General features: G+C 33.1%; 1 protein-coding gene across 1 annotated transcript; it reads left to right on the top strand.

Annotated features, from left to right (window-relative positions):
• Positions 1 to 598: 598 nt before the first annotated feature.
• Positions 599 to 27,674, top strand: LOC132699826 (protein charybde-like). Its single transcript, XM_060666745.1, has 3 exons — positions 599 to 950; positions 14,777 to 15,197; positions 26,112 to 27,674. Exons 1-3 carry the CDS (start codon positions 767 to 769, stop codon positions 26,209 to 26,211), a joined length of 705 nt encoding a protein of 234 aa, XP_060522728.1. The 5' UTR covers positions 599 to 766; the 3' UTR covers positions 26,212 to 27,674.

Here is a 27,674-nt window from a genome sequence, read left to right as displayed (position 1 = left end):
GAGTATGTTTTTTGAAGTATCGAATTTCATAGAGTATCTAGCAATTTGATATCTCAATAATTATGTGTGTGTCGTTTTTAAACAAAAATGCTGACTATGTCGTAGCTATTTTAGTCCGCCACCTGATATAAACATTTTTAAAAGTGAACATTTAACCAATAAAAAACAAATAAAAAGTCGACTAGAGGTCCCCTGTAACAGGAAACGGCAGCGAGGACTTAACTGCAATTGCCTACACGTACGTCCCCAATTTGACCTTTTAAACAACCGGTATCGTTGCTCTTTGTGTTGATTTGCCATTATTCCCGAATATTCGCGTAAGTATGAAAATTCGACACTGCAATTGTACGTGCAACAACACGATGAAGTTCTGTTTATGTACTAGTCCGCATTTTTACCGCAAAAATAAGCGGAATGGCATAAAAACCTTTTTAAACTTGGTATCGGCACAGCCGGCGTGCGACGGAGACGCAAATAGAGAAAGCATGTCGTTGCTTGGGCCTCATCGATCGTTACAGCTGATTTTGACACGGCTGTTGCCAGGCCGAGGGTTTATAAAGTGTAAAACGGTACGCGATTGGTTGCAAGAGAAGCCAGTGTTGGGGATTGCCGGTCGATCAGCTGATGGTTTGAAGCGAGTTCTTTGTTAGCCGGCAAACAGTGAAGCGGCTCAGGCGATTTGGCCGTCATCGCTGTTGAGGTGAGGAGCTGATAATGACGAGAGGGCTGTGAATTTTTGACAAGAATCTCCCGAGACGACCGAAAAATGTTTCGAAGCAGTTTTCAAGAGGAGAGGGTCGTTAAAGACTCGAAACTTCAGGCCGTTTTCAGTAAATTGTCGGGGGTACTTCCTAGGGCAGAAGACTTTCAAGGCAATTCTATCCCGAAAATTATGTCGTCAGATATTATCGAATCTGTCCTATCCGACACTCCCGTACCTGTTCCGACAAGTAAGTATTTTGTTATGCCACGCACCGAGCGCTCTGCTTATTTTAAATTTCCTTTACTGTTGGGTGCTTACTTATTAATTTTTTTAACGCTTAACTTGGACGTGGCCTACCTCACTGCTTCGTTTTTTTTTTGTGCGATAATGTTCGCCGGCGCGTACTAATTGAATAAAAGAAAGTGCAAAAGTCATTAAACTTTGTCGGGTTTATTTTTATTTTACAAATGGTGGGTATCGTTTTTCAACTTTCTCCAACTATTAATCAGCTCGATGCCTATTATAGATATAAAATATTTATGCAGATGTGTATTTATAGATTCATTAAATATTTATTGACGTATTGAACTACATATAATATTGCGATGTGTTCAATTTAAAAAGTTGAGGCAGGCAGGTAAGTATTTCTTTATATTTAGAAATTGTGCGCGTATTTTTATCGTTGCGTATAAATAACTTCGTGCGGAAGTGTATAATGTAGCAAAAAAAAAAAAAAAGTCAACGCTAGAAACCAAAAAATTTAAAATTTAATAAATTTTCCCCTGTAGAATTATAGAATAGGTTAATAAAGGTATCCAATAAAGTGATGACTACGCAATCAATTATAAAGGCAATGTTAGTTATCTACTTTATCTACTTTGTAGTAACAAATTAGCGCTTTATATTAAATGACGTCTTAAACGGCTAAATGAAAATTGTAGCTATGAATTACTTGCTTGCGCGAATAAATTCGAGTAGTTGCCTACGCTTAACATTTACAATGCCTTTTGTCTTCAGGAAATTGAATATCGCCATCGGTATTAGTTAGTTTATTGTAGGTATAATTGTCTTTTATTCCTACACGATAAAAATCGTTTCTATTGTTAAAAAATCAGAAAAGGTCAATTGAGATCGATTTTTCCATCCCAATTTTTTATTTTTCCACGTTCCGTATAACGCCACCGAAGTATTCCTGCAACATTTCATTACCGTCTTGTTGTATTTCACATTTTAATCGTAGAGTTGAGAGTGTTTTAGTGTTCGGCCCGGTCTGTTTCAGATAAATTAGAAAATTACTGCGATAAATTTTAATTTTGTATAAATTAGGCCCGCATTCGAGATTATTACGTTACGCCACACTAACAAATTGAATAAAAAAATTAAACCGACGCTATAAATAGCGAAGAAAACATAAACATTCCGGAATACGACGTTTGAAAATATGTTTTTGATTGTTTGCCTTCCTTATCTTCGTTCGTTAATAAAGAGCAATGATTTCTTTGTGTAGGAGGGTGGGGCAAAGCGGCCCACTTAAGCTTTTTATTTTTTTTGTTGCTTTTATCCATCAAGTCGATTAATTTTTGACTAACTTTAACTAAATTTATCCAAATTTTGTGCCCCAGGGTGGCCGTCGTGCCCCACTCACCCCTATTTATAATGTTATATATATAATAATTATAATTATTTATTTTTGATTAAAAAAAAGTTACTGATTAGTAACTATTTTTTTAACGATTAAAACTTTGTTATTGGTATTTATAATATTTTGGAAAACTCTGGCTTTAGGCTAAATCCATAAAATTATCCGAAAAATAACACTTCCAATAAATTAGTTATTCGGTTATAATAATATAGAATAGTTTTTTTTTTAGAATTTTAAGTGGTCCATTTCACCTCTGGTATTATGCAAATAACCAGAATTTATAATTATTAGAAGAAAAAACGAAAGAAAAAACTTTGGTTAATTTTTGCCCCCGCTCTCCTGTACGATTTCTTCATATCCGATACGCCATTGGAACGGTGTCTTAAATCGAAAAAATAAAATAATGTTTCCCAAAAACAGAGCATTAATCGTTTAAAAGAAGAATTTTTATTTTCATTTTAGATTATATTTATATATTTTTTTCTTATTGGATTCTTACATATTTAAAAAAAGCGTTTACACGTGATAAGTCCAGTAAAAAATAGAGAGTTTCAATATCTAAAATTCTAGCAGATATAGTAAAACTGTGAAAATGAAGTTGGTTGTCATTTAGAAGTAAAGGTTTCCCCTTCCAGGTCATTTCTACAGATAATAAATAATACATTTTCCTTTCTGTTTCTCTCCTTAGTTACTAAGGGGATATCTGAGTTTCTAATTCGGCATTTTCTATTCCTCCCCGATTGTCTAAAAAGTTAAAAGAAAACTCCATTGGTGGATCATTCAAATCCATTTTTAAGATTCGTAGCACAATTAGTAATTTATTTTTAAAAATCTTTTCACTTCCAAACTGGAAAATAAATATTTCTTGTGAATCGCTTAGAGGCTGACTGTTCAGAGTAATTTTTGAAATTTTAATTTTTCTTTTATTTTATTTTGTTTAAAAATTAATGTAGTTGTATTGCCTTTCAGGAAGCTAATTTTGATTTCAAAATGGGCCATCATAAACTATTTTTGAAGATGAAATGATTTATTTGTAATTTTAATATGGGGGTTTAGTTAAAACACGACGCGATAGCGTTCTTTCGTTAAAAACGAATAACTTTCAATTTTGACTTATTGGCAGACGTTATGACTATTCGAAAGTTGATTTATTGTATTACTAAATTTATATGGATAAAGCATTAGGAAGTTCTTATTTTACACACGTTATTTTTTTTTAATGTTTCGAAATTAAACAATTTCATCTTCGATAACAGTGGAGCACACCGTTAGTTCTCCCCTGACTGAAGATTAAGTTAAAGGTAAATTAAAAATGGTTTCGTAATATATCCTTTTATAAGATGGCGGAGAAGATCGATAGTTTTGTTTTGGCAAAAAAGTATTTATTTCATATTTGTTGATTAACCAAAAAATATATTTTCTTTATAAAAACAATAAACAGCAGTAACAAAATTATATCTATTATTTTATAATTGTATTCTGACAAACGAGTTTGCCAAAGGGATACCCCTACAACATAACGTATATTCTGCTTTTCGTTTGTCAATTTCGTGTTATTTCGAAACGTCTTCTCGGCCGTAGTATTTATAACGAAATCTTGCTCTGGATTTTCGGGCACTTCAATTCCAACAATGTGTATGGAGTGCCGGTGTAGAATTTCGATGGTTATAAAAACGCCGTAAAAATCTTTGCGTGACTGCAACGTGGAGAATTTTGATCATTTTCTCGTCTCTTTTGATATTCGCTGCTATCGTAAAACTTCTTCGACAATCTGGGTTAGCGACATAAAGAGTCCCCCCGTTCGCTACCCGTATTACTATCCCCTCCTACAAATAATCCCTTACGCACACTAGGACAATAAAATTCTTTGGCGATATTAACGCCCCGTTAAACGCTGAATTATGACCGACCCGTGGGGCTTTCTCATTAATGCCGAAAACAGATAAAGTTCAGCAACTCCCCGCAGCGTAAAGGAAATTCGCCGGGTCACCCCGCGGCGGCGGTGGTATTTGCGAAATTATTTGACGTCACGCACGTGGAAATGTTTCAACGAACATGTTTGGCTTATGTTTTATACAGGATGAAATTTTTTTAGCCTGACGCCACTTATACAAACAAACAAAAATTATTATTGCATTGAAGTCGCACAAAATAACAAATTTTGCTGCGGAAACGCGTCATTTTTATTTGGATATGGTAGGTTTCAAAAAGGTCCAGGGTAATAAAACCTAATTAGGCATATGAAAGAACTACAGAGGGACCCAACAAATACTTAAGCAATTTTAAGACTTAAAGTTGTTTGGATTTACTTTACTTTTAAAATATTTTATTATGTTACTGCTAGGATAGCGTACGTAATAGTGAACTGTATGAAAGTTATTAGATTGCAGCGTTACTCAAATAATAATAATAAAAACTCATATTTATTTCAAAGCATCCTTACATTGAAATAGTGTCATTTACATCATCGGCGTAGTTAGTGATTTTACCATTTTTACTAATCGCATACAATTCTGTAATATTAATATACGAAAGAAATAATATTGGCCCTATTATACTGGCCTGCGGTATTTTTCCTTTCTGATACTACTGGAGTTTCACCTTTGCTCATTGCTTGCTTTCTTTTTGAAAGATACGATTCCACTCACCTTAAAGCCACTCCTCTTATTCCATATAGAGTTGAATTAGCACTAAAGAAATGGTATCTACTACTAAACGACAGTAAGTTTAACAATTTTGTATAATATTTTTAAATTGTTAATTGAATTAATTTACACAAAAGTTTTTAAATTTGTTTAATGTCGAAAAATGGAACAAATTTTATCAAAAACCTTTTGAGATTTGCTGAAAATTATCCAGATAGGCAAACACCTACAAAAACACTGTTCTATCAGAACAACAGAACGTTGCATTATTTGCTATTTGTATTTTCTTCATTCTTCGGTTTGTGAAGTCTTTTTTAAAGCATATCCATAATAATGGAGAATGACTGAGTCAGGAAGCACGAAACTGACAAACGTTGATTTCCCAACTCGCAGCAAGCCAAAATGTCGTTTCTTTAGTGTTCGGTTATTTATTTTGTCACCATGTTTCCTCGTCATAGCATTTTTACAATGAAAAACGTTTTATTGCCAATATTTTGAAATTTTATTATTTAAATTGGCAACCTTATATAGAGCCACCCTTTTTTTATATGCGAAATACGAAAAAAATATAAAAATGGGGTATTTCCATTCGAAATAAATGAGTTTTAACGATTTTTTTTTATTTAAATCTGTATTGCTACTTTTTAATCACCCTGTATTTATATCATCACAAACCACTAAATAATAATAATTTAAAAATTATTTGTTCCATTTAAAATATTCACTTTTGTTTTTTTATACATTTTTAATAGATTTTGTACACAGTGTTAGTCTGTCTCTAATTATATTTTTAAATATTTTTTAGTAATTGTTCCTTTGTGCATAGAAATTAATGATTTTTTTCTACTATTATTATTTAATTTAGTTATTGTTTTGATCTCAGTAAGGAGTTTAATCACATTTCAAATTAATAGCGTGAATAATTGTGGAAAAAAATCGTACTTTCGTACTTTATCTCTTTCAACTTCCATTTTTATTTTTATCTGCCTATTGCAATTCGTGGCCGATTGTTGCTGGGGCCACAAATGATTCTCACATCGCAATTCTTCGATTTGTCCACTTTTCGGAAGCCTGAATTGCATATTCTGCGAATTAGTACGAGAAAAGCCTATCGAATTAAGCTTTTGGTAAAATTGCGCTTGTTCAACCCTTTCCATGCTCAACGGAGAGTTTTCTGTAAATGAGGGCATCGTATGATTGCATTACTGCACGAACCGGGTAAACAACCAACCAAAACAAAACTAAAAAGGCAACAAAGAGGTACGTACAGGATGCGGTGAACGGGAACGATCTGAGTAATACAGTTTTCGACGCACACATTTTTCTACAAAAATTTGCTTGTGTAACCGAAAAATTAGGTGTACCCTTATTTTTTATTAAACGTTATACAAAAAGTATCAGGAACTATTTTACGGTTGTATTTCAAAACTATTTCGTGTTTAAAATTCCCCGTCTATTTTTCATTCCTACAAAATAAATAATGAATGTTTATTTCTTTAAAAAAAATTGGAATTTTGTTTATCCATAGAAATATTAATCAAACTGCAATGGATTTGTTTCAAACAGGTAACGGTACAACTATATTCGTAATTTCTTCCCAGTTGATGTGGAGTCGAGTTTTCAACTCTCCTCGTATATCTCTTGGAGCTGAGTGTATTTTTGTAAGACGATCTAATTCTAATATATATCTAATATATTCGCCAATTTTCATTTTATAATTCATCTCCCGAAAGGTTATGTTGTTTGACATTTCGCCAGATTTAAATAGTATTTTTAATGGTCAGTTATCGGCAGGCCAAGTAAAACATAGGGTTTAGGTCGGTTATTGGTGTAACCATGGTTTTACCAATGGTGGTGTTTTATCAGATTTTTAATATTTCGCGGTTTGATACGTACCAATATTGAATCTAGCCTATCCCAGGTATTCACTTTTCGACTTTGATTTTATCTTTGACCTGACGATAACAGGAGAAGTTCTGTCAGAAAGGGGTTGTTGGAAATCTTAAATTTTCTAATGTGGAGTTTGTCCATCGGGATATATTCAATTTGTCTTGGGCAGTTTAAATCCACAGAGACCTATCTAGCTGTTTTAGTCGGATTTTAGTTGACAGAACCTCGAAAATCCCAAACGACATCGTGAGTAAGTTTAACGTTTAACAAGACGTTAAACAATCCTTTACACTCCTTTCATCCGGGTCGACGTTCCCCGATTTTGACAACTGGTTGTTGGCGACTACATGTTGAAGTTGCCCTATTGAGTAGCCTTGACTTCCCAAGTAATTGCATGTCCCAATCATCAGACGGAAAGCCTTGGTTAAAGGTATTACAACTGTCATCACATTTTGAGAGCTACCGGATGAACCAGTGAATTGGTGAATTACACTTTTGGTGTCTTCTACTAGTGTGTCTGAAATTTTCTCGGGAGTTTTCCCTTCACCTGCTCTCTTTGTCTCCCGCAATAATTTCATTTAACGGCGGATTCTCCAATTCCAGTCAAGACGTTTAAAATAATAACTTTTCACTCACTGATGGTGGAGATTTATTATAACAAATTTTCGTTGACGCGCTACTAGACATATAGAGGCCCCGCATTCAACGGACGCATGCGCGAGATTTAAAGTTTCGTTATTAACCAATGGCAGCTATAATGGCAAATCCTGACAATGATCCCATAAGACCTTGCGGCTTTCAACAAACAACATCGCCGCTGACAGATGGTACATGTTTGGATGCGGCATTTTTGCGGAAGTATTTTCTCAAAATATGTCGAAATCTTATTAAATTTTCAAAAAAGGAGTTAAGGTTTGAAAAAGCAGTGCAGAATCGAAGCACCCGACGTCAGTATAATTAATTCTGTTATTAATTTGACGTTTTTTGTTTTTTAAGCCTTGTAGATACGATGCCAAATCAGCGCAAAACTAACCAATGACTTTAACCTCTATTGAAATAACTTTGAGATGCTAGATGTCGCACAAAAACGTCTATGTGGAAAAATGCTCAACAAGCAGCTCCTACAGACAGTAGTTGACAATCCGTATCCTTGTTCTAGTAAAAGTTCAACTTGTAGCTTAATTGTTTTCTTATATTTCCTGTAATTCTTGTACACTAAAACATATTACCCCAACGTTCTCCGTAGCTGTTTAATTGTACCTAAAGATGTAGGGAATTCTGTTTAGTAAATTCACATGTAAATATTTGTGTAAGTCTATTTTCCGGTTTATTAAATGTCAAATATATGCATCACCGTTTCTTTAAGATCCTTTTATCCTATATTTTGCACATTTGCTGTAATTTCTTAAAAAGTATTGAAGGCACAAATTATACAAGTTTGTGAGTACGGTACGGAGATATTGACACCAAAAATGAAAACTTATCTCGGCGTTGCTTGTTCGGATTTCAGACATTGATGTTACGGTCTTATATAATGCAATCAATTTTCCAGAAAAATTACGGCAACTCAGACAGTGACGCATGCGCAAAAGATCTATACCTTCTCTACGAAAATATAGCCACCTGCGGCGCATCAATTTTTACCGTAGTAGGGCCACTATATTATCTTATATTATCTATTTTATCTTATAATACCACTGCTTAACGGCAAACATTGATGGGTTAAATTGAACACCTATTTTACCGCTTAAGCGCTGTCATTGTGTCATTCATTTCCCTTTAATCCGTCATAGAGGAATAATGAGTAAGTGATGGCATCAAAACCTATTTATTAGTATCGGATTAACAATAAAGATCAAAAATAATTTTATTGCAGTTTACCCACGTCTATGGCAGACACCCGAAACTGGGCTTAATTTCCCTTTTTATTACTCTACACTTTGCTGAAACAGCCTTTAAACACAATAACGCAAAAAAGTTGTAGCAATGTTTTTAAAACATTGTTTTCTCTCTAGGTGAAAAGTCTCTCGGGTCTAAAATTTTACCACAATTTAAAAATAGTAAGGACGCAATTAAAATTTTTGCCTAGTTTTCCGTAGTAGCTTGGTCCAAGTCCCGCTGGAGAAAACCCTCTTCAAGAAATTGGGAAATTAACACGCGGAAATGTAAAACGAGATATTCTGGAGTTTCATTATTTTTATTCTTAACTTTCAGAACGTTTCATCTAGTCAAGTATCTCTTTTCTTTATGCTTATAATGTCTGAATATGATCGAGATAGGCGGAAGGTTACATTTTTAAAACAATGGTTTCCAAACATTCTTAATATTTGAAGAGGGCTTGTGAAAACAGTTGTAATTCCGGTGAATTACCGCTGTTTCTTAGATTTTCATCTTATACTATGTCCATAAGTCAAAGGGTCCGCTCTGTATTTCTCTGTTTTTCCGCACGTTGTGTTTTTTCTGAAATTTGAAATATAAATCTGTTTTGAACTGTAGAACATCTGCCTATCAGCTTGCTAGCGATGCTATGATTTGTGATGAGGTGGTTAAACGAGAAAGTGAGGTGTTGTCCAGTGTGTGTATATTTGCGGTGTAGTGAAGTCAGCATGCTCTTATCGTCTTTGTGGACTGAAAACATCCAACTCTTCTTGAATTTTAGGGAATAAATTGTGGCCATATGAGCATTTTTGCAAAGTTTCAATTAAAAATACAGGGAAATTTTGCTCCCCAGGGAGAAATCTATTCTGTAGGAATGGGAAAAAAGGCCAGAATATGGTCTACAAATGTGTTTTTTTTTGTGCTTATTGAGGATCTTTTTACTATTAAATGTATATCTGGCGAAAATTGGCACCTTAAACAAATTGCTTACCAATGTAATACTATCAATTTTGACTCTGCATCCCTTTGAGGTTTGAAACAGAAAAATTATTCAGCTATTTAGACGTTTTCTGTTTAGCTATTTAGCTGTTTCTTAAGCAACTTGTGGGTGTGGTGACGGCTGTATATGAACTCAAATAATCTTTTTCTTCGACTGTAACCTTTTTTGTAATAATTTTATTAGAGTTGATAGTAAATATTGGTATCTTGGAATCGGTAACATAATGGAATGTGATAGTGGCACTACTTGTGTAGGACCACTATTCTCCGTTCTAATTCTATTAAAGGGGGTAGGTTAAAACTGTACACTTTTTTGTGGTAATTTGACTACCAAAGTCAGAGAGTAATATATTAAAGTTGACGAATTTGGTAACATTTCTCCATGTTCTATTTCGATTTCCCGATTTTAAACATACCTTTTTGTGGTTTTTAGGGAACAGAAATCTTAAAATCTCCTTGGGGAGTACACTTATTCTATTTTTCAAGAATACCCACACAGGAAGTGAGGTCATTTTCATCTTTATCCGTAGTAAATTTAAGGGAAGATCGTAGGTGTGGAATAGAAAATCTTGCATTTCTTCTTTTTTATCATTCCGGAGTAGCTTTGAAGCCGGTTGAAGACAACTGTCGAAATTCTTCATCAGTGGAAAAATTCATACAACATTTATCATTATCTTTGATCTTTAAACAAGCATAGGTATAGAACTGTACTCGATGTAGTATTTTTGGAAATCCTTTCCATTTAGCACCTTCGCGTTCGAAATAAAGATTTTTTATTACAAATAAAATGTCTGACAAGGCACGTTCGAATTTTTCTATTTGACGAATCGTTTGAAAAGGCACAAACGCTTTTAGGAAGCATTTAAAAAACCCATTTTGATCCAATTTGATCGGCATCGGGACGCGCTGATGTTAGGTTCTCCCAATAAAGACTTTTTCGCTCGAGTCGTGAAAATTAGAGAATTTCCCGGTTAAATTGAATTGAAGTATTCTGCTCTTGATGATCCTTTGCTTTTTATTTCCCTCCCGCCTCCGTGCATTTGGCGATAAAACATCCAGAATTTTCTAATGCGGCAAAACCGATTCGATTATTTTTTTTTTTTTATTTAGTTTCCACGACGGAAATAAGTACAGTTCCTTCGGGTTTGCTTAACTCAATTTTTATTTCCAGTGCAAAACTATAGGGAAATTTATTTATGATTTATGAACCACAAATTGGGGTGTGGATTTTTTGAATTATATTTTTATCTACCCGATAGAAAATTACCAATTACCAATTTTGCAATTTTAGTGTAAACATTATAAAAAATCAGGTATGTTTTCTTTCGTTTTCGAGTGTCCAGTAGTTTAGTTTTTAAAAACCACGTGTGATTAACATGTCATATAATTGTAATAAATGACAAAAATACTCGCTATAAGGTTGCCTGTTGCTTCTTGGTATTCGGAACATTTTGGGATCATAGTCGTCCCTTTTTTTATCCGATTTGGAAAAAAATGTCAGTAAAATAACATCCTATAAGTATATTAATGATGAGAAAACAGAAAATGTTTTTTCACACGTTAAACTACTGATTGATTGATAAGGTGGACGGAATGTGACCCTTTAAAACGTCATTAACTTCATTAAACACGGTCGCTAGTCACATAAAAGGATTTAAATTAACTTTAAAACTAAATTTCATACATACTAGTTTTAATTAATTAAAATAAGTTTAAATATCAACATTTGTTCATTCAAATAAAAGTTTTACAATATATTTAAATAAACAATCATTATTTTTCCCAACATTTTAATCTCCTGCTCTAATTAGTTTAAAAAATATAATTTATGCAGTAACCCCGTAAAAGTTTTCTGTAATTTAATTGTTTTTCTGTTAATACCACTAACAACATGTCAAGTGGAATAAAACTTGAATATGATGGAAGTATATTGTTTAAAATTTCAAAATTTGAAATAATGTATTTACAAAATTATACATTAGGGAAAAACGTGTAAAAAGTGCTATCAAATTTTAATTTAATTTAATTAAAAAGCAATTATCGATTGTAGTTAAAAAAATATATATTCTATACAAAATCTACGCAATTAGATTATATGTTAAATGATCAATAATGCGACCCACACATAACGTAGTTTTACTGACGTTTTGGCGTTATCGCTGGCGATCAGAACATCTAGTCAGTTTCACCAAACACCAGTGTCTCATTAGTTTGCGATTCATTGGCAAACAAGTGCATTAATTATAATTGATGCAATGGTTTAAAAAAAAGTTGGTGGTTGAAAAAAAATAACTATATGTATATCTATCTAGATAATTTAGAAGCTATTGCAACATAATGCTACACCATTATTAACAAAACAGGATACTCACATGAGAAAAGATATAGAAGAGGTAGAAGAGAAACTTATATTGTCGCTAAATTTCTTGGCAAGCTTTATTTTTTATATTTCAATTGAAATATTCTTTCTTTATTATCAACCTTAAATATTTTTCCTGTTTAAAATATTCGATAAAAGCAAAAATAAATTATTTTGATTGCCCAAAACTTAGATTCGACGCCATTTCTCTGCATATACACATGCATTTTCTAGGCGTTTCTCTTTCGCGCACCAGGAAAAGTAGTTTGTGTATGAGTCGCATATCGTTGTATTACGATACAGGGTGTTTAAAATATAGAGTGTTTCGAAAATGATATATTTTGTTGCACGAAAATCCAGCACAGTACTGTGAAAACCGCATGACTCTATCTGCCATACAAACTAAGATACTTGGCATTAATAATGAAAAATTGACATACTGTACGGTATTTGCTTGAAGGTAGTGGACAATGATTCAGATTGTCGAACTTCAATTATCTTTATTTTCAGTTTGTTTGTTGTTTGATCTATACATATTCTGTGGTTCCTGACCTTCTGATTTCACTACTCATTGTGTGCTTCCTATGTTCTCCAACTCTACCGTTTAAAGCTCTTTTTGTTTTCTCCAATATATGACATTTATTTATTCACATTCACAGGGTATTTGATAGATACACTCCCGGGTGATTAAAAAAAAAACGATTTTTGTTTTGGATCTGACTCGCAAAAACTAGTTGATAGTTATCTATAGAAAGTACTTACCACGTATGAGCTCTTAATATTGATGGGAAGATTATCCTCATTATAGTTTTGCATTTTCGATTTAGTCTCATATATAAATAATCACATCTTATCACTAATGTGGTATTTAAATGATGAACTCGCTGTTTTATCACTGTTTGATGATATTATTACTATACCCTAATTTTGAGATCGATCAAATGAACATCAATTCGATTATTCAAAAGGATTTGAGTGACTTCGTTTCTCCAAAACCATTAAATTTGTTCAAAATCTTTGACCCACCATATGATTTCCCTGATGTTGGCATTGCATTGTGGGCTTCGGAGTTATAAGGAAAATGAAGAGCATTTCAAACAATTGAAAGTTGTTAATGACGCAGCAGAGCGTGGAGTGACGTTGGTCTTTGAATATAATCAGTGTTTGATGCAAAATGAAGAACAGTTTCAATACTTGCTGCAAGTTGTTAACGAACATCAAGAACTATTTCCTGACTGTAGTAAAAGTCGATTTGTTTAACTAAATCTAAAAAATATATATTTTTCTTAATTAATACTGTATTAAGGTATAAAATTTCATATGGTGGAACCGAATTATTTTTCTATTAATGCAATTATTAATATTTCTTGCAAAAAGATCATTTTTTTTCTGAAATAGATTATAAATAATCTCAAAATTTACTAACTTAATGAATAAATTGAAAATATTTATTAAAAACTATGCATATAAGTACCCATTGGGATTCCAATGCAAATATGTTCAAAATGGTTCAAGTAATCGATAAATATAAGAATTATTTTTCAATCAATAACAAAATTCATTTTTCTTTAAATTCTTCAATCTTCGTCCCCGAATATCTTTGAAATGGTTCGATTTATTGAAAAAGTATAGAGACCATTTTTGCAGAGTGTTCTATAGAAATTATTAAGTTTTTTTTTTATTTATATATGAGACTAAACCGAAAATGCAAAACTATAAGGATAATATTCCCATTAATATCAAGAGCTCGTACGCGGTAAGTACTTTCCAGAGGTAACTAGCAACTAGTTTTTGTGTGTCAGAAAGAAAAACAATAATCGGTTTTTTTGACCCATCTTAATAAACTCGTTTTTTCTTGAGTCGATGTTTCTCTCATTGTTCTTGTAACTATGCTCCTTAATGTTGTTCCGGACCTGATTACAGTCTCAACTTTGTATTGTTTTGCTATTCGACTGATCTTTTTTGAGATTCCTTTCACGTATGACACTTCGTCACTGCATATAACCAGCGGTTCTTGTGCGTAAAACTTCTTTTTGAGTTGAAAGTAAAAGTTATGCAGACACCTAACGAGTTCCATCACTCCCTCCAGCGCTAGCGAGGTTCTGTCTGCAAGTGTTGTATCATTCTTCAATCTGGCCTCGACAATGTCTAACGATTCCTCGAACGACACGTATAAACTTTCCACTTCAAAGCCAACAAACTTGTCTGAAGGATTTAAGTTTACTTTTTTAAAAATATCTACCAAATGTCAGGAGTTCTTTACAAATGAAGGAGTTTTTCCGAAAGTGGCTGGATAATTTGAAGCGGAAATCTACTTAAGTTGCTGGTTGTGGAATTCCGCGAACTGGTGATTGGTCTGAGTGGATTTTTGGTGCGGAGTTAACGAAAAAGCGCAAGTTCAAGCTGTATTCATAAAATGTCCTAGTGCAAGGACCTCACACTGGACCGCACCCGACTCCGTCTCGGTCTTAGCCTTAGCCTCGTAGCCTTAGAATTAAAATTGGTCTGCGCTTGATAACTTCTTGATAACGTCTGCCCGAAACGTCGTGTAAATAAAAAATAAAGACAGCGGAAGTTCGTCAATCTGTCGGTGCGGTTTAAAAAATCAATTCAGATTTTAAAAATGCTTTCGCGAAACGTTCGATGTTTCTTGTTTTCAGGCTGGCCGACCGATACCTACTGCTACACTCAACAACAGCCCGCCTCTTCACCGCCCCAATCTCTGACCGATGACGTCCTTCTCGCCGAAGACTGCGCCGTGGTAGCGTCAAGCACCTCCCTGTGCCATAGGCTCGAGCAGGAGCTGCGCAACGCGAAACGCAGCCACCTTTCCTGCGGCGAAGTCCTGCTGCCTTGCGGACTGTTGCAGCGGGTGGCGCGAGACATCGTCTCGATGGCGGAGTCGGAACCGTGCGGTCTGCGCGGTTGCCAATTGTTTTTGCTGTTCGACGCTCAGCAAGGCACGTCACCCACAAAGATCGGCAAAATTGTCTGCGATCCGGAAACCGCGTGCACTTTCGAGCTGTACCTAACGTTGAAGCAGAACTCGATCGGGTGGAATTTTTTGCCGCAATTTCTTAGGTAAGGATATTATTTTTCGCCGTTAATTTTTGACGAGGTCGAGCGCGCCCGTATTATTAGAAAAGCTTCACTCTATATTCACGAACACGGCAGAATGACAGCGCGACGCCCCCCGACTATTAATCACCCTTTAGCTAATTTAGCCGTCACCCCGGCCTGGTCTTTTCGCGATTACCCCGTTGATTTCTTGCGTGCCTCGAATGCCTTCAAGAATTGGTTGAACGAAGGTACGGCGGGGGCGGGACGGGGACGCGTGGCGCGAGTGTTCGATTGATTCGGCTGCTTTCCGGTCTCGACTACTTGAATTTTTGCCGATTTTTTTTCGATTCGTTTGTAATGTCACCACATTTTTTCTTTCGAATTTGGTTAGTTCTATTCTTGTTTGATAGTTTACATTAAAAATAACCTTTTACCCGAATTCGAAGATAAAGACAGTTTTGACAAAAATAAAAGTACAATTCAAATAATAACGTCGAAAACAACGATTTATCCATAAAATTAACCAAAATATTCAAGTGAATATGGTTTTAGTCGTACTGGCATTTCCTTGGCAGCTTTCTTAAAGTTTCCGATTGTGTTGATGTTTTTCACAGAATTCGGAATTGAAAAAGTACCGGAACGCTTAAATATATGCCAACAACAGTGTTGTCACTTATACGTCACACGTCATAATTTTGTTATTTTCTCATAACTTTAAAATTTTGTTTCTATTCATGACAGCTATGGCAATACCGCTTTTTCAGAAAAAAAAACTGCCTAAGTTGGAACAATAAAATTCAATATGTATGAGTTTTTGAAAATGTCAGATTTCGCGATGATATTTATAATTCTGGTAAACTTTGATTGATACGCTTCTAAATTTTATTATGTTGAAAAACCTCTAAAATGCTGAGATTTTAGGATTTGTTTAATTACACAGGTCTACAAAATTTAAACTTTTTGACAGATGGTTTTTATTTTTAAAACTGGTTTTATATAATTTCGGTATCACGTAAGGTTTTTTTGCAAAAAAAACGTTGTTTCTAAAATAATTATTTATTTTTTCAAGTAAAAAATTGGAATCCTAGTTAAAAAAGTGACCAAAAAAACTTTATTCAAACTTTTTTGAGTGAAATTTTCGTGTTTTTGCCAGAAAGCTACGTTGTCCGGACATTCGGCTGTGTTTTTAAGGACATATCCCGTTTTAACATCCAGCAGTAGTCCGCCATCATTGCTATGCTCCATCTGCCTTGATATCGCCGTTCTTAATGTTCTGGTGAAACCTCTCTCCCTGTGTGAAAACAGGAAATGAAAGTGTTGTAAGTTATTGCGAACAATACTTTCGTAATTTTCATTTGGGGTTTGAACATTACACGACCAAAAATAACAATCATCACTGTGATTCGTAAACTCTCGCCATACCATAGGAACACCAAAGTTTAAACATTTCTTCCTACCTTTTTGTCAGTTTCTTAATGCTTTCACTCAAACGGAACAAACAATATGAGGAGCCCAGGACTTGTTTTAGTTGCCAAAAGAAGCGTAGTATACCTTTTTCACAGAAGATGTTATAGTTGATTTACTTCGACGTAACTACCACAGATATAACAAAAGTAATTTGGATTGTTCACACCAATGTCTTCTTTCCATATTTATACATTCCAGAACACTAGAAATGCGCATCCACGAAAACAACAGCGAATACAGTGGCACGACGACTAATACAACTAAACTGCGCATAAGCAGGGTAGAATATTGTGTTGACGCTTCTGCGCCAACTCCGTTGCTTTACCGCTAATTATGCTAATATTATCCAGTCTTGCCAAATCACATTTAATTTCATAAAAATCGATTCATTTAAATAAATAACATGCCTAACAGGGAACAAACATATTATGTCATAGGTATGTATATTAATAAAATAACATTTGTAAGATATAGAGCGCTAAAAAAACATGACGTTGTAGAGCAAAAATTTTGGGAAAAGTTTCCAAATAAGCAAACAGCTTTCAAACATCAAAATCACTGGAGACCTTTGTTATCAGTTGTAAATCTGACAACACTGTTATTAGCATTGCGGTGTTGCCGTAGCTCAATAAATAATAGAAATAAAATTTTGAAATCAACAGACCTTACTAAATTCGGCATGCGTCCCTCATTGCAACAAAAATAAATAGGCCATTCCATATAAAGTAACAAAATTATTATTAGGTGTAACGTAGATGTGGTAAAATATTGAATTTTTTTGTTCCAGCTCTTTTTGCAACCCTGTATAGTAAGGTCCTTTCTCAGTTATCGAAGGTCTGTGATTAGGTTTCTGTGAACTCATTTCTAATTTGGAATATAAATATTAGACATTCGTAACAATAGACTGCACACAATTACTTGCAATAGCTCAAAGTGTCATCTACAATGGGTCAGTTATAACGAACATATCGTCAATCATCAGCAATCTAGAAGCGCAATCGGCAAATATTTTCGGGTTAGTTGTCGATAGGCATATACGCTGAGACGAGCACATAGCACAACCAAAAAAATTAATGGGACTGGTGTCCAGATTTCGACATCTCAATTTATTTTAATGAAAATACGATTTATATTATACGTTAGTGTAATTCCAATTATGAACGGTAAGTACCAGTTCCTTCTATTTAAAGCACTCGCAAGTAATACAAAAATTACAGCAAAAAATATACAAAGAATCGCAAACCATGAATCTTAAGCACCTATTTCCATAAATTACTTCTTTATTTTCATAATTATATTTATCTGTACCATACAAGTTGTTTCAAGTTATTTTACAATATTTCAATTTCAAAGCTTAAGGATCAGTCATAATACTAGAATACTTATTTAAGCTAGACAACTAAGTTTAAAAACTTTGTATGTGGCGAAAACCAACATTAATTAATTCATCAAATTAAAAATTTGCAACAATTCAATCTTAATAAAAATAGGAAAATTAAATTAAACTAAGAAAAGCGATCAAACATGCGAGTGTTATCCAATATCTAGTTTTTCGCTTCTCTAGAAAATATTTTCAAACAAAACTTTTTTATTAATTTTCCTTATATTCATAGGAAGTATATTATTTAATTTTGGCCCCATATAAATTATTGCTATTGCTTAACATGTTAATGTACACCAACAGAGGTAACACACACGTTAAAAAGAGATCTGTGTCAATATAACTCGAAGTTATTGGGCGGTGGACCAGAGAAATATTATATCTTTTATTCCAAAAGTATATTATGTCCTGCTATGCTAGTAACAAAAAAATAGTCTACAAAAATATTTTGCAATTAAATATTTACAAATAGTTTTGTATTTCCGTTCGCGTTAGTAACATAACAAAAAATAAAAAAAACTATATTAAAATGATATTATATTTATTTAGTACTAATTTAGGTTGGTGGAGTACTACGTACCAAAAAAGGGGCAACAAGGTTAATTTGAATTAATAGTTTCATACAAATAAAACAAAAATTTAGTTTCAAGTATTACAAAAATGAGTTAGATATTTGTGAGTCTAAGTAAGAGTTTTCGATATGTCGTTTAAACCGCTTTCGAGACATTTGGAAAAATATCAAGAATTTTGTCCTGTGTCAGTTCTGCTATACGGAATATCAAATAGATTCGCGTTTCTTAAATTTCGAGCAGGAATTCTTAATTTGCGACAAAAGATACGGAGAATCAAATTTTGTCAGGTCTGTCATAGTCCGTTTAACTTGCAAATAATGTGTTACCTCGTTCATTTTTACCAGGGTGTAAGTTTTTTTGGAAATGTGTGGGATGTAGTGTCTTTCAAGGCTACAGAATAAAGGTCTTGTTGTACTTTAAGGCAGTGAATTCACCTTACAAAATATTTTTACCCTGATGCGTTGTTTTATTATACTTTATATAATATAAGAATCTGCAAATTCCTTTTGTTTTAGGCTACTTTTCATGCAAACTACGAATATGTCGAAATTAAATAAAAAAATAAATGATAATATTACCCACATAGGAATTTTGCGTTTTGTATTGCTTTTGTCAAATTGGTAAGTTGTCGGAAAATTATTATTAAAATTATTATTATTATTATTCGGATCCAAAAAATACGCTATAAAAGTGTAGGCTTTTGTTACAAAATCCCCTGTCTGCGAATTCTCAAAATTATATTTAAAAAATATTTATTATCATATTTAAAAAATCAAAATGCCTTAATAAAGAAACATAATAATATATATAATAATTAATATAAAAAAGTAGTTTAGAACTTTGTACAATTTTTTAAGATTGTTTTGCTAAACAGACTAATATTTTTTCATATCCTTAGCATAATTTTGGTATATTTAATAATTTTGTTCTTTATCTTTATTTTGTTTAAGCTTATAAAAAATAATAATAGTCATAATAACAAAACTGTAATAAGAAAACGAAAATTCAACACAGTATTTTGTAAATGTGTTTCAATATCATTAACACTGCGAGATGAAAGCGGAGATCTTCGGATATATCGGGGTGCGTGAGTCAATCGCAAAAAAAATGAAAGTTATAGAAAAGCCGTCGCTAACGATCACTTTATTCTGTAAAACCCCTCATAATTCCTTCACGCTTCGCGTTTCCCATCGCCATAGTCGATTTCTATATTTTACACCAAAAACGACCACTTAATCTACCGTGGCGGTCCGACCTTGCTAATCGACTTTTAATTGAGAAAGAAGTGTGTTCTTGACGACTTCGATGTTGATGATGATGATCAGCGTCATCGCGTTGATGGCGAGGCGGTTTTTGGGGAAAGTTGCGAGGCGACTGTAATTTACAGAATCACTGGTTGTTCGCCCACACGACACGAGAGAAAATGAAATTGTTACACGGTGTGGCGCGATAATAGATGTCCGTCGGAAAATTTTGTACAGCCTGTCCTACTAAAAAGGGTTCTCGGACTATACCCCAGAAAGTAGCAGACGTAATTTGCCGAAAACAAGGTATTACCAAAGAGGCTGGAAATTATTTTCAATTTTGTTTAAGAAAGGGGTATTAGAAAATAAATTAAATTAAATCTGTTTTTATTTAAATATTAATAACTGCTGACTGGGTTGTCGGAATTAAATGGGAAAGGTCTCGTTTTTTTCAAAAGTTTTGCGTAATTTTAACTAATAGTAAAGAGGAATAAATGCTTAAATGGTCAGCATAACGAGCATCTTACCATTTTGCCAACCGAAGATATTGGTAAAATCCGCGTTGAGTATGACTATTGTGTACAAGAATATCATTATGCCATATAGAACACATAATAGTCATTGTGTTACCACAACAAAATTTTGATCATCTCAGCATCATTTTGGTATCGTTTGGTTGTTTCAATGTTGTTGAACAAATGGATTAATAGATGAAGCGCTTGATAGCATCGCGCTACATTTTGGATGCTTTGTCAATGTAGCAATTCCTGCAAGGATTTCGTCAGGACGAATGTCAAACGATTAAACATTCTAGTGTCATAACGGCGCTTTTGAAGGCATCGCAGAGTTTTTTTGTAGCTTGTAAAATTTTTGCTGCGAATAGCATACAGGAGTCAGACTTGACATTTGATCATTAGTCGAGTTATTGGTAAACTGTGGTCTACAATGTACGTAGACACGGTGATATAGATTATTTTCCAAACATTGGTCAATAGATCTTCCAATGTGTCAGTTGGAATGAGAAACTTTGTTTTTTACGGCCCCAGAAACAGATAGTCAGATAATCTTAGATAATGCCATATCTGTACTACAGATCGAAAAGCCTTGGTAAAATTATTACTTCTATAATCAATAGCTGGAAAATTTTTATTTCTTTTTAATACTTAAATTTTATAGCAGGTTAAGCTTTATTATTTTGTATTATTTAGATTGCCAGGTTAAAAATTCGCTCCTGTTGACTGAAATCTGAATTTTTCTATTAAAACATGAATAAATTTTGTAAGGGAAGGTAAATATTTTTTACAGGTAATGGATATTTCGGCAAACAGTTTCTGTGTTTACTTAAGGGGAGAATTCCGCCCTTAAACTCTCACCACAATTCGACACGAACAACGACGGACATAAAAACACGATCGAAATTCTTCTGTAGTCGTCCGTTTTTAACAAAATCGCTTTTCCTCCCATTCCTTTCCTCTTTGCTCGCCTTTTAATCATTCCATGAATATTCATAGATCTTTGCGTTTTTTTTCGCAACAACTCTTTTTTGTTTTTAATCTGGATTCTAGGGAATGATGGATTAATTATAAAATTTAAATTCGGCCTTTGCTGCAGTCTCCTTTTTCATCCCTTTGGCGATTTTATCGCTGGGGAAAATGCCAAACGAAAAACAAAGGCAATTAGTATCGGTTTCTAACTAATTTACTTGCGTTGCTTTCGGATTCCTTTGACTGCGGCAAATGATAAATAGTTTCTCTCTTTACCTATACTTTTGGTTTATTTTTCTTGGACGATTTGCCCGTTAATAGTCTAACATTCAACATTCCATTGTGTTGGTTTCTCCTTAAGAAATGTTGCTGAAGAAGACAAAATCAAAAGCGTTATTTTTTATTTGGATATTGGGAAATCTCTAAAAATTATTCAGTAAGCGACAGTGGCGTATCTGTGATGGCAATTTTTCTTTGTTTCGCAAGTAAATAAACAATTTACAGATAGGCGATATACTAATAATAATAAGACAAAGTGTAGCATTTGCATTTTACTTTAAATCGATGTTGATTTTATTAACAACATACACCACCAATGACTGGCTACAAAATAAACATGACCTAAATTAGCTACCATAAACAGGGTAAATGTATTTTTTTGTTACAATTCTACCAACTTGCACAAATACTGTTATTTTATGTTCGGTAAAAAAGCATTAGAGAGTGTTTTTTTTAGTTGTGGTTACTGATATTTATTGTAGGACTTCCGGTATATATTTTTATACGCAATGTCGTCTGAAATAAGTTCGAAACGAATTTAGAGACCACAAAAGGAAAAAAGGTTATATGAACATGACCCAAACATATGCTTATTAGAGGAGCAGCTTCCCTGAATATGATTTTTCGTAGTAATTTTGGAAAACTTTGAAATTCGATTTGCTTAAAAGCTTGAAATGATAAGTCATTCATTTTGTTTACTATTAATAGTCAAAGGCGTCTTCTAAAAGAGGTATGTGGGGTAAATATTGCGGCAATTGTTTTCTGTGTAATATTTTTTTAAAATTTCACAACAAATGTCCGCCACAAAATAACGATCTCCTAGATTAATATGATTTTTCGTAGTAGTTTTGGAAAGGGTGGATTGTAAAACTTTGAAATTCGGTTTGCTTAAATAGCTTGAACTGAAAAGTCATTCATTTTGTTTACGACTCATAATCAGATACGTCTCCTACATGGGGTAAATATTGCGGCAATTGTTTTTTCTGTAATATTTTTTCAAAATTTCAGAACAAATTACTTCATTAACATTCTTCTAGATTGATGCGTGACTAATCTAAATAAATTTCAAAAACATTTAAAACAGTTTAATTTATTGACAAGCAATTGCAAAACTGATTACTAGTGGTCATTTACCCACTAAATTTCAATTTTATATTTCTGAAAATATTCCGAGAAAATTATCTGCGTTGTTTTATCTTTAAGAGAGTTTTGACCCTTTTCTGCTATGGAAACATTATTTTTGTTTTACGTTTGCTAAAAAAAGTTTTACAAGGTGCTGGTAAGGTTTTTTTAAATTGTATTCACTGATACTTATTGTGGGACTCCCGGTATATATTTTTGTATGCAGTGTCTCCTGAAATAAATTAGAAACGATTTTAGACACCACAATATTAAAAAAAGGTCATATGAAAATGACCCAAACATATGCTTATTAGAGAAGCAGCTTCCCTGAACATGATTTTCTGTAATTCTTGAAATTCGGTTTCCTTAAATAGTTTGATATAAAAAGTAATTCATTTTGTTTACGACTAATAGTCAAAGGCGTCTTTTAGACGTTGCAATTGTTTTTTTTGTAAAATTTTTTAAAATTTCAGAACAAATTACTTCCACAAAATAACATTCTTCTAGATTGATAGATGACTAATCTAAATGATTTTCAAAAACTGATTACTAGTGGTTATTCAGGAAATGTATAACCTTTAAGACATTAAATTTCAATTTTATATTACCAAAAATATTCCGAGAAAATTATCTCCATTTTTTTTTCTGCGATGGAAACATTATTTTTATTTTATGTTCGTTAAAAAAAGTGTTACAAAGTGTTGGCAAGATTTTTTTAAATTGTGGCTACTGATATTTATTTTGGGACTCCCGGTATTTGTTTTTAAATGCAGCGTCTCCTGAAATAAATTAGAGACAATTTTACAGACCACGATAGGAAAAAAAGGTCATATGAACATGACCCAAACATATGCTTATTAGAAGAGCAGCTTTCCTGAATATGATTTTTCGTAGTAATTTTGGAAAACTTTGAAATTCGATTTGCTTAAAAGCTTGAAATGATAAGTCATTCATTTTGTTTACTATTAATAGTCAAAGGCGTCTTCTAAAAGAGGTATGTGGGGTAAATATTGCGGCAATTGTTTTCTGTGTAATATTTTTTTTAAAATTTCACAACAAATGTCCGCCACAAAATAACGATCTCCTAGATTAATATGTAACTTATCTAAATGAATTTGAAAAACGTTTTAAACAATTCAAGCCACTGAGTGTCAATTTTCGAAATTATTCCGAGAAAATGATTTTCATTGTTTTATATTTAAGAGGTTTTTGCCTTTTCTGCGATGAAAACATTTTCTATAGTCATTCCGTTGTAGCTATATATTTTTAAGTAAATATGATATGTTCTGCAATCGGCTTTTGCAATTTTCTTTCGCGAAGTGAACGGACTGTATATTAACCGGTAATTCGGAGCAATATTACGCGGATAATGATCTATCATCAGGTATATACGATATTCTATTAATCCGACACAGTCACAGATATCTACCAATCGTAAACCTGCTGAAATTAATTCGTTTAGAAACCTAATGTGAGCGCCACACCTCAGCGGAAAGGTAAGCTATCTGTTATTACATGCACAGGTTAGAAACCGGTTTCTTTCAATTTCCTCTCGCCGTATTCCGACCGTGGTTCCAAAATTGGTTGAACTGCCTAAGCAGCAACGCAAATCATATTGCGAGTTGATTGCTCAGCCATCAAATTACTGGTTACTCTCCGGTTAAAATTATACTTTTTCAAATGAAGATTTCGACTTATGTCCTATCCGTCATAGTGCAAAATAAGAAGATTTATTATGTAAATGTGGCGGCAAATGTTAGTGGCTACAAAGTTGGAGTATTGGGAACAAAACCTGATTTTCGAAAAAGTTAAAGTAATTTCGGGTAAAGATATTAAATTCGAAATTTAGTGTACACTGCTGTCACATATAAATAGATTGTTTTGGCTCACCCAAATGGCTTTAACTATGTACAGATTGACCCGAAATATCGTTGGAATAATTTAAGAGGTTCTGCATAAGAAATAAGAATTTTTTTTAAATGGGTTTTTAATAATTGTCTTAATATCCGTTGACCCTTGACAAGAGGCTCATTTAGGAATAATTAATGTAAAATGATGAAGGTGCGGTAGCGTATTGCGAGGCATCCTATCTAATATTTTTCACAAACAAAAAAACGCGCGTCACTGACTTTTTACGAATTTTAATTTTCATTAAAAATTAAGCAACGAAAAATGCAACTTTTTTTTATCTCTCAATTTTTTTTCGTATCTTGCTTCGTTTTCGAAAAAAAAAACCATTACCATCTTTAGTAACCACTATCCAAATTCATGCAGGACTAGCAATTTATTGTTTTTTTTTTTCCTCGAAAACAAGCAAGATTTTTAAAAGTTTAACACCCCGTGTATTGAAAACTACGCATTTGGGGAACAATGTTCATATTAAAAAATTGATTCGGATGTTCCTGTATATTATAATACGCTACCTCTATCCCAAAATAGATTATAATGGTTTTAACTTATTTTAACTTATTTTCCAAATATTCGATGATATTCTTTTCGGAATCTTAGTCGAATCATATAATTGGTTTACAGCAGCACTAAAGTTCATTACATAAAGAATTATAAACAGTTTTTACAATGTGCTGAGTATTTTTTTTTTAATGAAGCAATATTAATCTATTCCCGCGGACGAAACATCGAAATATAATGATGTTTCTAAAATAAAAATTTGACAGTGTTTACTTTCTGTGTGAAATTAAGATTGAATTGAAAAAATTTAAAAAAAACAAAAGGACGCATTTCTAACTACTTATCTTTTTAAATAATGATTTTTGACCGGCCCATGCTACTGGTAATGTATATTTACGATTGCAAGTAGCACCTAGCCATTAGTCATTAATCGTTAGGCATTATCTGTAAAAGCACTATACAATCGTTGTCCAAAGCAGAGAGCGATTTCAGACCTAATAATGATTTAAAATCGTCGTAGTTGGTAACTATTTACTGTTTAACATTAGGAGATCAATTTTTACCGGAAAGTTTTATGGCACGAGCCACAGACCTATAATGATATATATTAACTTAGATGTTAATTCTCTTAAAAACTTAACTGGTTATTTTTTTATTTCTAGGAAAGTCTGATTCCCTAATACCACACCTCGTTGTCCCCTGAAAAATAAAATATATGTTGCTGATACCAAACCATCATACCAGTGATGGTTTAAAAATATTGTAATATACAATTTACATTAAAAAAAATTACTCTTCTGGCTCAAATCCTTGCGGTCTCAAATGTTGTAGTTATTATTTGAAAAAGCTTCATATATTCGAATACTTTTTTGATAATATGAGTGACGTGTCCTCGCGCGAAGCAAGAGGTTTTTTAAACGAATTTAATTTAATAAAGTGCCAATTTCGTTCCGCTGATGGTAAAATTTTTGTTTCAGAAATTTAACTAGAGGTGGAACGGTGGTAATAAGCCCAGCTTATACTCTCATCAAGAAGAAACTCTATCGTTCTTACATGGAACAAATTGTACAACAGTAAGGTTTGTTGTTATCATAAGACTGACTAATAAGTAGAACGGTAAAAGAAATAATTATGTGTATTCGATAACTCAAATATTATTATATTCATCGTATATGGTATCACCTTCACTGGCATTAAAGTTAACATGGTCACACCCGATATGCATAACTAAAAACTCCGTGTTTTTGTTCTAGATCTCTTATAGACGATTACGTTGTCCGCTTTTTGATTTTGTTTTTTTTTTGTTTGTTGAAGACAGTTTTCGTTTTCCTTAATTCCGCCTCAGCTTCCGGACAAATTTTATGTCAACTGTTACACATGTATCGGTTTTCAGTCTTGTTTCTAGACGTTTAATCACTACCCGTACTTGTTAATCATTAAAATATTATTAGAAACAAATTAGTGTGTAGTATATTAACATTAGATGAACTAATCAACTAGATTGGGTAATCTGACTGAATCATTTCTTTGTGGATTGAACACAACGAAATTTTTTGAGGAGCCTTTCACCAGACTATAGTAGAAAAAGTGATACTAGAGAGTGATTTTTTATATCGTACCTGGGCATTTAGGACTGGACCGCGAATTTAAGAAAAATGGATGCATAGTACGGGGAGTCAAAAGCGCTGAAATTTTACACCATACTCATTATCGCATATGGCGTAGGAAGGTATTTCCGCGCTTTTGACGTCCTGTACGCACAATTCTGACCAATTGTTCACCGGATGATTCCGGTTTAAATTCGACCAAATTTTATTTGGGAACTATATCATACCAAGTTTTATCGTCCTGTGGTGATCCGAATTAGATGTACCAGTCCTATTGCTAAAAATTCCTTTAAGGTTGTACATGGATACGGAATGCACACGACAAGAGAGATGCGGTGACGGATTGGGGTGTGTTATGGTGGGACCTTAAAGGCGTTTCTGAATTTAATAACACTTATTGTGTGTATTTTTCTGCTGTGTAAAAAAGCCGTTTCCTTTTAGTTTGCATTCTCTCTCTCTCTCCCTTCTCCGTATAAGTACTATACGTATCAATAATTTTGGGGTGTCCAAATTAGGTGTTAAGTTTTTTTTTGTTGCCGTTTAAGAATTTGGAGATTTTTTTTTTGCACAGGAGAGACTCAGAAGATGTTGTAAATGTTTTTTGTAAATTTCTTGTAACTTATTTGCAGGTGTCGCTCATACTACGTTGTGATATCAGTAAATAATATAACAGTGTAACAAATCAAAATTACCTTAGTTCGTAATAGTTTCAAAGTATCAGTATTTTGCAATTTTGCGTAGGTATTATTAACACGTATTTTTTAACATTTAACTAGTACCTTAACATTTTGTTAATTTCAATGTAAGTTTCTCTAAGGTAAGATCTTTTGTGATAGTACTTATGTACAGCGCTTTTTGTACTTTATCATAAATTTATTATTATCAAAAGATATATGTAAAAATTCGACATGTCAATAAAGTTATTTAAAATAA

The sequence above is a fragment of the Cylas formicarius genome, unplaced genomic scaffold, assembly GCF_029955315.1.
Source record: "Cylas formicarius isolate icCylForm1 unplaced genomic scaffold, icCylForm1.1 PGA_scaffold_3__17_contigs__length_32017465, whole genome shotgun sequence".
Taxonomy (NCBI): domain Eukaryota; kingdom Metazoa; phylum Arthropoda; class Insecta; order Coleoptera; family Brentidae; genus Cylas; species Cylas formicarius.
This window is presented reverse-complemented; position numbering and strand designations above follow the sequence as displayed.

What these genes read in the sequence shown, in the direction of transcription:
- LOC132699826 (XM_060666745.1), top strand. Translation starts at nt 767, where the DNA reads ATGTTTCGAAGCAGTTTTCAAGAGGAGAGGGTCGTTAAAGACTCGAAA. An exon ending in TCCCGTACCTGTTCCGACAA is followed by an intron (nt 951 to 14,776) that starts GTAAGTATTTTG and finishes TCTTGTTTTCAG; the next exon opens with GCTGGCCGACCGATACCTAC. An exon ending in TTTTTGCCGCAATTTCTTAG is followed by an intron (nt 15,198 to 26,111) that starts GTAAGGATATTA and finishes TTTTTGTTTCAG; the next exon opens with AAATTTAACTAGAGGTGGAA.